Below are 12,500 nucleotides of genomic sequence, written 5' to 3' on the forward strand. Positions count from 1 at the left end.
TGTGTGTGTTTCTCTCTTTCTAACACACACACACGCACACAATTCCCAACTCGTCTTCCCCTGATGTGCCGCCCCTCCCTCTTCCCGTCTCTCTTTTCATTACTTCTTCTCTCTGTCCATCATTCCATCTCGTGTCAGAGAGCAACTCTCTGGAGATAGAAGTGGTGCTCGTTTTTTAATCTTTAGTCTTTGTGTGTGTGGGTGCGCGTGTGGACGTGTATGTGGGTTTCGAGTAAAAATGGAAATTCGGATTTAATCACATACTAATTAGGAGCCACCGAGCCAGGTGAGTGAACCCTCAAGCCAATCAATCCCTGTGATGAGTCAATTAAGTCCTGAAGTACAACAAAAAGCCAGCACACACACACACACACACACACACACACACACACACACACGTGCACACACACACACACACACACACACACACACACACACACACACACACACACAAATACACCTACACACACACACATGCTCACACTTACACTCCACATGATCTCTCTCACACACACACACACACACACAAATACACCTACACACACATGCTCACACTTACACTCCACATGATCTGTCACACACACACACACACACACACACACAAATACACCTACACACACACACATGCTCACACTTACACTCCACATGATCTGTCACACACAAAACCACACACACACCCCGTGCACATGAAGGGACGCGCAGGCATACCACTGCCTCTCACAGTGGGCTCTTTGGTCTTCATCTTATAGAGTCACTTAGCAACAGGTCTGGAAGATGAGCCCAAAATGGTCAGAAGTAGATGGGGAGTATTGGAGCATGTCCATCTCATGGCACCCAGGACATGAAAAGGCTTCTCATCTGCATCAGATGGAAAGAGTGTTTATGATAATAAATGATGTGATATATATATATATATATATATCACATTTTATGATTGTGCTGCTGCTGCTGCTGCTGCTCCTCTTGTTGTTCTGTGTTGTTGTTGATGGTGGTGGTATTGGTGTTGGTGTTTGACAAAAAAAAAACACAGAATGAACCCGAATTGTTCCTGAACTGACCTTTTACATAACACCAATTGTACGTGTTAAGTTTTATTTCTGGCCGTGGATTGGTTTGTGGATTGCTCTGTGTGAGTGTGTGTTTGTGTGTGTGTTTGTTTGTTTGTTTTTTTCTGTGAAAACAAAACTAAGGCTTACTATTCACAGAGGGCATTGTGTAACACCAGATTAATGACTGTTTTTGTGGATGAGTCCAGCCTGACTGCAGATGAACAGACACAGGCGGCCAGGGTCCCTAACGGCGTCTCTGTGTGGATTTAGAGAGGGTGGGGGAAATGTTAAGTTGTTTGTTTTATGCTCAAATGTGCTAGAGTGTTTGACAACAGATGTTTGCATTGAAGAGTATGGGTGGGTGTGTGTGCGTGCGTGCGTGCGTGCGTGCGTGCGTGCGTGCGCGCGTGTGTGTGTGTGTGTGTGTGTGTGTGTGTGTGTGCGCGTGCGTGCGTGTGTGCATTTGTGTGAGAGAGAATTGTTGCTGATGGAATCCTGCAGGCTGTACACTGCAACAGTCTGGCAGTGATAGATTCACTCCTTTTGTGTAGTATATCAGACCGGGAGCGCACACTAATACAAACATCTTTCTGTCTCTCAGTCAAACATATTTGTCTGTCTCGGTCCTCTCTCTCTCGCTCTCTCTCTTTCTCTCTATCTCTCCTCTCTCTCTCTCTCTCTCTCTCTCTCTCACACACACACAAACACACACACACACACATACACACACACACACACACACACACACACACACGCGTGCGCATTTTCACGCTTGACCAAACTGTAACATCTCAGCCTTTGCCACAGGACAGGGCTTCACATTCATTTCCTAGTAAATGTAAGACATTGGAGTAAGTCATCAGTCACCAGGTGGGAGGCAGGACAGTCCTCAGGGGTTCCACATAAATAATGAAATGTTGATCAAACACCTGCAGTGCAGTGCCTCCCCGCCTGATCTCACCAGTAGGGGGCGCTGCAGTGCAGTCCAAACTGCCAGCGCCTGGGCTGTGCTTCACTCTAGAGAACTCTGCCAGTCGCAGAGATGGCTCAATAAAGAACACACGCACACACACACACACACACACACACACACACACACACACACACACACACAGGGACTGCTGAATCAGACTGTGGTATTGGCCAGGCGACATTTCGCAGCGCCAGCACCATAACTGTACAAGACTCTCCACACCTGCGTTTGTGCTGCTCTGCAGTGAATCAGAAGTGTGGTCAGGTTTAATGACATGTCAGGCTTTTCCAAATATATCAAACCTTTTTGCTGCCTAGCTTGCAGTGTTTATGTTCTGCGTCTCTATATACAGGTGTCATTAGCCAAACAAATCTTCTATGAACCACATGCCACGGTTTGTGTTTCCTCACCAGTCCAAGCCACCAGTGAAGAAGACTCAGCCTTCTGAATGCTTGGCCTCCATTCCACATCGCAGATGTGCACATCTCACCTGTGTTATAGCAGAACACTGTCTGTTCATAAACTGCTGAATTGTTCATTCACTATGTACATGTTGGTTATTGCTGTTTACTGTCCGTGTTACGAGTGTGTTACTAATGGTTTATAAATGTCTGCAGGTCGCTGGAGCGGAAGCTGCAGAGGCCACTGTTGGCTAAGTCTCGCACATTACCCAGCATCCCTCAGTCCCCTACGGTTGCCCGTGTGATTGGTGAAAGTCCGCCGCGCCGACGACTACCCTCCAGTCCTGGCCACTCCAAAGCCTGCACGCTGCCTTCTCCAGGTGTGTTAGAGAGCAGACGTGTGTGTGTGTGTGTGTGTGTGTGTGTGTGTACCTGTGTACTCCCTGAAATCTTGTGAAGGCTTTAGTGTGTCAGACAGAGGACGAAGAGTTCTGGATCAGGATACACACGTGTGTGTGTGTGTGTGTGTGTGTGTGTGTGTGTGTGTTTTCTGAAATCTGTTCTCTGAAAAGGTTTTAGAGCCCTCATCGGAGGATAGGCATGACCTTCAGAGCCTCTCCTGTTCTCTCTCCGTTGTCCTCTCCAACACTCTCTTTCTCTCCCTCTCCTGTTCTCTCTCCGTTGTTCTCTCCAACTCTCTCTTTCTCTCCCTCTCCTGTTCTCTCTCCGTTGTCCTCTCCAACACTCTCTTTCTCTTCCTCTCCTGTTCTCTCTCCGTTGTCCTCTCCAACACTCTCTTTCTCTCCCTCTCCTGTTCTCTCTCCGTTGTCCTCTCCAACACTCTCTTTCTCTCCCTCTCCTGTTCTCTCTCCGTTGTCCTCTCCAACACTCTCTTTCTCTCCCTCTCCTGTTCTCTCTCCGTTGTCCTCTCCAACACTCTCTTTCTCTCCCTCTCCTGTTCTCTCTCCGTTGTCCTCTCCAACACTCTCTTTCTCTCCCTCTCCTGTTCTCTCTCCGTTGTCCTCTCCAACACTCTCTTTCTCTCCCTCTCCTGTTCTCTCTCCGTTGTCCTCTCCAACACGCTCTTTCTCTCCCTCCCTCCATTTTCTCCCTTTCCTCATGCTTTGTGTGTGTTGGGGGAGGGGGCAGCGAGAGTGTTAAATTATCATGTGCACCAAGGGGCATCCACAGACACTCAGCCACACACCACCACCCCACAATCACAGAGAGAGAGAGAGAGAGAGAGAGAGAGAGAGAGAGAGAGAGAGAGAGAGAGAGAGAGAGAGAGAGAGAGAGAGAGAGAGAGAGAGAGAGAGAGAGAGAGAGAGAGAGAGAGAATACACACATTGCAAGAAAGCAGGTGAGGTATCACAAGGTAAGTGCTAGTGTGTGTGTATGTACTTGTGTGTTACTTTCACAGAGGTACACACACACACACACACACACTCACACTCACACACACAGAGGCACGCCATCTTTTTCATTTTGCTGAACAGTGTAAAAATGGATACAGCTTTCATACAAGTGGAAGAAAGGAGAACGGATTAAAAGTCCAGAGCCACAGAACTCAGATCAGCTGCATGAAGCTAAAAAAAACACACAATACTCTGTTTCTCAATCCCATTCTTCCTCCCTCTCTCTCCTTCTCTCTCTCTCTCTTTCACTCTCTCTTTCTCTTTATCTTTACCAGAACAGTGCAGATCCCCTGTGCTCCAAGGTGTTTTAGTGATCACTGTCGCATCACAATGATAATTCTTTCTCTCCCCCTCTCCATCTCTCCTGTTCTCTCATTCTGTCTCTCTCTCACTCTCACTCACTCTCATCAGTAGTGTGCAGAACACAGGAGGGCACAGCAACCTAGCAGGCTGAGTGTTAAACAGTACCCAGTAGCCAGTCAGACATTCAAGAAATGCTCCTCATCTTAAACAGGAATAAAATGCCCCCCACCCCCCACCTCTTCCCCCTCGCTGTCTCACACACACATCAAACCCAAAGACTTGAGCCTTTTTGCCACATTAGTTGCTTAGCAACCACTGTCATCGCCGGTAGAGCAGGTCCTTTCCCGTTTTTTATATTCCTTTGCTCCAGTCCATATTAACTAAGCAGGCACACACACACTCATGCACACGTGCTTTTGTACGCGTGCACAGACACACACACACACACACAGACACACACACACACACACACACACACACTCAAGCTGCTGTGTTTTCATGAGGAATATCACGCCTGAGTGAAAACACTAAATGCCAAAACCCAAAGCAATATTACATGACTAATAATAACTCACACACACACACACACACACACACACACACACACACACACACACACACACACACACACACACACACACACACACACACAGAGACTCCCACTCTCTCACACACACCTTCATCCTCATATTTCACTGTCAGTCAAACTAAATGGATGATGACACCATACTATAACCGGACGTGGGTCACACAGAACACGAGACACACACACACACACACACACACACACACACACACAGAACACGAGACGCACCCACTAATGTCACTGCAGCTGCAGCCTGCTGTCAGAGTCAGGCTGAGTCAAGAATGAAGAGGTGACATTGACACAAGGACCGCGGCGCTTCCACCATCTGATCAATATCTACCTTTTGGGGCATTACTGGGCGCATATGTCATCCTAACATGTCTTGTGCATGTTTTGATGTAAACAAAATGACCTGGCGCTGAGCAGAGAGGCTATCCCGAGCATCTCGATTCACTACAGCAGATTGCCTGATGAGAAGTGTAGCATCTTTTTAGCAGTTTTCTGTAATTTTAACCTTAACCACAGCACAGCGCTGTGAGAATAAATTGGTTCTTCGCTCCGTGGCAGTAGCCATTCTAATGCGTCCAAGTAATCAATTCCCCCCTCGAGGCATCTTGCTTCTTGCCCCAGGATGTCAGATTGCACCTCACTGCAGTGCGGCCATTTTGGAATCTTACTCCACAGATAAAAATCTGCAAATCGAAAAGATTGGGAATTTAATCAAATGCCTATCAGCTCTGCAAGATAGCAGCCTCAGGAAAAGGTTGTACAGAAATAATTCAGGCTGTAATATCATCACACGGAATTGTGTGGGTGTGTGCTGTGTAATGTGTGTGTGTGTCTGTGTTTGTTTGGGTGTGTGAGTGTGTGTATGTGTGTGTCTCTGTGTGTGTGTGTGTGTGTGTGTGTGTGTGTGTCTGTTTGGGTGTGTACTGTGTAAGCAAGGTGTGTGTGCTGTGTAAAGTTTGTTGCTGAGCTGTAAATGTCAGACTGATTGCCTTTTGAGTCATTGTCAGCTTTGGGAAGGTAAAGTTCTTCTGCCTGTCTCTCTCAGGTGAGCTATGGCGTTTAGAGGACGATGATGATGATCGCGATGAAGAGTTGCGACGCGTGTGTGTGGAGTCTCGCACGCGCTCCCAGTCGCCGTTTTCGCACTTCCGCTCACGTGCGGCCTACCTACGCAAGAGTGTGTCCGTTGATGACCAGCTGGGCGGGGACGATTTGGACCACACCCACACAGAGGGGCGGGGCCAGCGCACTGGGAAGAACAAACTGAAACGAAAGTTTGTGAGTTTACACTCTTTATTTCTCTCTCACTCTCTGTCTCCCTTCATCCCTCTCTCTCTCTCTGTCTATCTGATATGCTTGATATGTTGTTGAAAGTGTGTATATGAAAGTGTGTAAACATGTTAGTGCCACTGGGTCTCACATACACAGATGTACACACACACACACACACACACACACACACACACACACACACACACACACACACACACACACACACACACTTGCACGCGCACACTTTCGCCCATTGACACACAGGCGATGGGTGGGCTCAAGTGTTCATTAAAGTTTGAGCAGTGTGTATTGTCTGAGGTCATGTGATGAAGTAAGATGAGCCCTCATTACCTGCTGAGTGTGTGTAATTGATTCTCAGGTGATGGTGAAAGAAACCGATACAGGCACACACACACACACACACACACACACACACACACACACACACACATTCGGTGGATTATCACATTAGAACCAACATGGGTTCTACCCTGGATCTGATGAGCAGGTTCTGTTTGGGGGTAAGAGGCTGGTTTTGAGTACATATGTATGTTTGGGGAGATTTCAAGGCTGACATCTGAAATGTGTGTGAGTCTGTGTGTTAGCGTGTGTTTGAGTCTGTGATCCTGCATTGCGATTGTGCTAGTGAAGCTTATCCTTTAACTCCTTACACTTTATTCAAATAGAGGTCTTAAATAATGGTTGTCTTTTGGGAAATGCATTGGTGTGCGTGTTGGCTGCATCTGCGTCTCTGTGTTTGGACTGTATGTGTATTGATGATCGCTGTGAAGCAGCCGTAGAAGATCTGAAACTAGTATTCTAGAAACTAGAGCAGTTTCTGTTGTTTATAATGTATCGTGGCTATACGGAGACAGTGTACGGTGTACGTAGGGCTGGGCAATATGGCTAAAAAAGTCATATCTTAATATGTCGAGGAGAAATGACTATATATGATACAATGCAATATAATAAAAAATTTAATTAAGTATAATGTTTAAGTATCAGTTTAATTATAATTTTTTGTAATATCAAAAACACAGAATGCTGTCCTATATCTGAATAGTTGTGTTCAAATGAAATAAAAAATAAAAACCAATTGCATATGCATCCCATCTTAAATGCTATCAAAGACTGCCAAAATACATTTGGGTGTTTCCAACATGAACATAAGACAATTATAAGCCTACACACAGCATACATCGTAAAGTATAAAGGTTCAGTCAGGAAGGTGCTTGACATTGGGGGGAACAAAGTTGAAAAGATTATTTTATGAACGTATTATTCTTTTCTTCATTTTGTCTCAGCAGCCAGGCCCTGAAGGTTCACCGCTGGTGCTACCTCATATGATCTCATTACTTCAAAATAATAATGAGTAGTTATCAGGATGTCATCCTCGCGTGTAGAGAGGGCAACTACATTTCAATCAATAGATAATACCCTAAACCTACTCGTCTGCCATAGTGTTGGCTGCAATCGCAGTAATTCAATCAAATACTACCTTTTGGCTTTTATTTATTAGGATTTATATTGTTTTGGTTTTTTTTTGTGGCTTTTGTGGAAAAGTTGTTGGGGGGGGGGGGGGGGGGATCACCCCCAGATTTTTAGGATTTTAGTATTTAAATGCACACTGTTCAAGCATTCAGAGATGAAAAGGACCACAGAAAGGCCTCGTGTACAGTGTCTAGCTACTGGGTCATTTTGAAGCTATAGCAAAGGCTAAGTAACAGCCTACAACTAAACAAGATTATTGTCACAATGGCACTACGAGATGATCAAATCTCATAAATCGTTTATTTGTCGGCATCAGCAAGGCGTGGTTTGGGTGCACAGACCTACCCCGGCTAAGTGAATTACTTCTCCCTTTAGAGTTTGCAAACATTTACTTTTACATTTACAAACCCAGAGAGGGCTTCAGCTGCGCATGTTTCTGAGATATTGAGTCCGCCTCGCAGCAATAGAAAACTTTTATTGGCTGGTCACCATGATGTGCTTGACCATCAAAATGACATTTTCTATTAATTGACACTACTGAGGACGTGGTGAAGGCTTTAAAGGGCGGAGCTCACACTGCAGCTTCGTGGAGAACAAAACGTGATTGGATAAAGAATGTCGCCCTCCGTCCCCCGTTTCCTATTCTCATTGGTGGTTACACAGGTGTGTGTGTGTGTGTGTGTGTGTCTGTGTGTGTGTGTGTGTGGTGGTTACACAGGTGTGTGTCTGTGTGTGTGTGTGTGTGTCTGTGTGTGTGTGTGTGTGTGTGTGTGTGTGTCTGTGTGTGCGAAAGAAAGAGAGATGCACCACTTTTCCAAGTTAAAATGCAGTCAGTTTGAAACACTCGCAGATGGCAACCTGCGTAGATATATACTCGATATGACGAATATGGTAATTTCTTATATCTTGTATAAAATAGCATTGAATATATCAATATTTTTGATATATTGTCCAGTCCTATGTGTACGCATATTAGTGTGTGTGTGTGTGTGTGTGTGTATGTGTGTGTTAGTTAACAGATTGACAGCCGTTTGACTTGACCCCTGAAATAAATTGATGTTTCCATGGTGTACAGTCAGTGTGTAAATGTTTTATCTGTGTATATGAAGTGATTAGAATTCAGTCACTGACTGTCACAGGGCCCATACTGTGTATGTGTGTGTGTGTGTGTGTGTGTGTGTGTGTGTGTGTGTGTGTGTGTGTGTGCGCGCTTGCGTGTGTGTCCGAATATGTATGCCTCTGTTTGTTTAGTAACTGGTTAATCTAGATGGATTTTTGTCATGCAGTGACACCAATTAGTGAAGAATATCTAACTGTGAGCTTGCATTTTTAATCTTTCTCTCTTACACACAACCACATACACCCACACACACACCCACACACACACCCACACATACACACACACATACACACACACACACACAAACACACACACACACACACACACACATACACACATACACACACACACACACACATACACACACATACACACACACACCCACACACACACACACACACACACATACACACACATACACACACATACACACACACACACACACACACATACACACAGCCCCCACACACACCCACACACACCAGAAGATGGTGCTGTAACACCAGTTAGCAGTTTCTTTGTACTGCACACATATTAACAGACACATACTCACATGCATAGACACATGTACATATACATACACAAACACACATATAAACATACATACACACATACTCATATTCAAGTATATCAATATTAATACACTCATGTGAACATACACACATGCGCAGATTTACATAAACACATATGGTTCAAAAGTACACACCATCTGTTGAAATACCCCCTTAAGTCACCTCTGATGAAAACAGAGATGTCTTTAGTGAACTTGTAGGGTATATTTTAAATATCAGTACCTCTCTTTGAACTTCTTTACATAAACTCTGGCGGCAAGATTGTAATTCTGAGAAGTAATGTCTTGATTTGAAAAATATGTAAATGGACTTCATTTACATTGTGACAAATGTGAGAAACATTTGCACATATACTCCCAGTGCCTAAAAAATGGCTGTGTATCACATTCAAGCACACACACACACACACACACACACACACACACACACACACTCCCTAAAACACATACGCACTCACAAAGAAAGCCAGGCTTGCCCCAGACCCCTCTCCTTAAGCACACACTCACACTCTTGAAACAGAGAAGCCTGGGAATTCTTGCTGTCGCTCTGTTGGTTGCTGGGGGTAACCGCGTGAAATGGGCGCTCATTAAGTATTTAGACACAGGTCTCCCCCACTCCCCTCTACTCTTCTTTTCTCATCTCTCTCTCGCTCTCTCTCCCTCCATCCCTCCCTCTTGCCTTTTGTCTTTTGTTACCGTTGGGGACACGGGGACAAGTGAAGACAGAAAGGGGAGAAACGGGAGAGAAAGGAGAGGGTGCCTGCCTGGCGGTGCGGTGCGGAGAGGTGGAGGGAAAATGTCCCCTGCTTTTGGGAGACGAGTGGAAAGACAGAGCGAGAAGGGGAGGAGGAGGAGGAGGAGGAGGAGGAGGAGGAGGAGGAGATCCTTCTGTTTTCTCAAGGTGCATAGCTCGCATTCTGGGATCTGGGATCCGGGCATTCCCTCCTTCAATCCACTGCATCCCACTGTTTTTACAGGCTGTTTTCAAAGTAACACGGCACCAAACAAACACATACATGCATACAAAATTCACTTACTCTCTCTCTCTCTCTCTCTCTCTCTTCCTCTCTCTTTCTCTCTCTTTTTCTCTCTTCCTCTCTCTTTCTCTCTCTTTTTCTCTCTTTTCTGTCTCTTTCACTGTTAAAGTAGTTACAGTTTGAGCTGAAGGTCAGGCTTCAGTGAAGCTGTCAGTGCTGATGGTCACCCTGTTTGTGATGCTTTTTTCGAGATCATTTCTTATAACAGAGGGTTAGAAGTAGGAGACCCAGAAGTCTGTGTGTGTGTGTGTGTGTGTGTGTGTGTGTGTGTGTGTGTGTGTGTGTGTGTGTGTGTGTGTGTGTGTGTGTGTGTGTGTGTGTGTGTGTGTGTGTGTGTGTGTTTGCACTAGTGAGTGCCACTCAACCTAGCAGCTTGTTTTTCACTGAGCAGCTGGTCTCTGTCAGGTCTGCAAGGCCAAAGTGGAAGAGTACAGAAAATTCAACTGTAAGGAATTCTCACTCATTCTCACTCAATGTCACTCATACTAACTCGCAGATGCTTATATGTACATATGCACATACATATATATATTCATATATATATTCATCTCTATATGTATATATATATATAAATATAAATAAGCCTATATGTAAGCAAGCATATCTGTACAAACACAGAGTGTAGATGAATATGGAACAATCAAGTCTGTGTGTGTGCGTGTATGTGTGTGTGTGTGTGCAAGTGTATATGTGTTTGTGTGGGTGTGACTATGTACATGTGCATGTTACGTGCCTGTTTGTATATGTATTTGTGTAAGACAGTGTGTATGTGTGAATGTGGTAGATTTGAGGCTAGAATATTAGCTCTGTCTTACTGTGCTATGCTTAAGGCTGAGTTTATTCTTGTATTTTGAATGGGGGCAATGTACCCAAGAGGGTCCCCTGGGTGGCATGTTTGTGTGTGTGTATCGTGATGTTTGTTGTCTGTGTGTGTGTATGTGTCAGTGAAGAGATGTGCATTTTCAGGGGAGTGTTTTCTGTGTGTGTGTGTGTGTGTGTGTGTGTGTGTGTGTGTGCTTGCATGTTTGTGTGTATGCATCTCTGTGTATATGTGTGAGAATGTGTATGTGTACAAGTTTATGCATGCGTGTGTGTGTGTGTGTGTGTGTGTGTGTGTGTGTGTGTGACTTGTTTATGAAGTGAAGCTCAGAGGCACAGGGACTGGCAGGCACCCAGCCGGCGGCCTGAAGAATGCAGCCCTTCAGCGGTGTGTGTGTGTGTGTGTGTGTGTCTGTGTGTGTGTGTGTGTGTGTGTGTGTGTGTGTGTGTGTCTGTGTGTGTCTGTGTGTGTGTGTGTGTGTGTGTGTCTGTGTGTGTGTCTGTGTGTGTGTCTGTGTGTGTGTGTGTCTGTGTGTGTGTCTGTATGTGTGTGTGTGTGTGTGTGTGTGTGTGTGTGTGTGTGTGTGTGTGTGTGTGTGTGCGTGCACGCGCGCGCGTGTGTGAGACAGAGAGACGAGGATACATGTCGAGTTAGGCCTCTTCAACATGCATCTTAATGGCGACTCTGTTTTTAACATTGAGATAGAGAGAGAGAGAGTAAGAGAGAGGGAGAGAGAGAGAGAGTAAGTGAGAGAGAGAGGGAGGGTTAGTGTGTGTGTGTGTGTGTGTATGTTAGAGAGAGAGCGAGAGAGAGAGGGAGGGAGAGAGAGAGAGAGGGAGGGAGAGAGAGAGAGGGAGAGGGAGAGAGAGAGAGAGAGAGAGAGAGGTAAGAAAGAGCCAGTCTTGTTTTGCTACATTAGCTGTTTTCCCTCACCACAGAGTTGAGCAACTTGTTGATGTTTTTTACTCAAAGATGGTTGATGGGAGTCTTTCACTGATTACCCATGAAGTCCTTGAATATATACTGTATGCCTGTGTTGTAAATATGTTTATGTTTATATTATTCATAAGATGTCGTAAGATTGCTAGATAGATTGGTAAGATGTCCTGTGCTGTATATGAATTGAAGTTACGACTCACATCTCTGTCTTTGTTTCTCTCTTGCTCTCATTCTCTCTCTCTCTCATTCTCTCTCTCTCTCTCTTTTTCTTGTATCTGCATTCTCCTCTAATATGCCCCATGTGGCGTTATTGGAAACAGTGACTCACAGCACTCTGTCCCGTACAGATACACACACAAACACGCATTCACACACAAACACGCATGCACACACACACACACACACACACACACAGGCAGAGGAGTATTTGATGATAGGAATCCCATTTGTGTCATTCCTACACCCCCTCATCACTGTTCGTGTGTTTGTCTGTGTGTGTGTGTGTGTGTGTGTG

General features: G+C 45.2%; 1 protein-coding gene across 1 annotated transcript in view; it reads left to right on the plus strand.

The window, feature by feature from the left end:
• The window catches only part of LOC105908569 (ankyrin repeat and fibronectin type-III domain-containing protein 1), a 74,237-nt gene that overhangs the window by 1,163 nt on the left and 60,574 nt on the right, over nucleotides 1–12,500 (plus strand). The window contains exons 2-3 of the mRNA XM_042703222.1: nucleotides 2,640–2,803; nucleotides 5,782–6,014. Coding sequence (XP_042559156.1) covers nucleotides 2,640–2,803; nucleotides 5,782–6,014 — 397 coding nt within the window. The remainder of the gene's footprint in view (nucleotides 1–2,639; nucleotides 2,804–5,781; nucleotides 6,015–12,500) is intronic.

This window comes from Clupea harengus, chromosome 23 (assembly GCF_900700415.2).
Source record: "Clupea harengus chromosome 23, Ch_v2.0.2, whole genome shotgun sequence".
NCBI lineage: Eukaryota > Metazoa > Chordata > Actinopteri > Clupeiformes > Clupeidae > Clupea > Clupea harengus.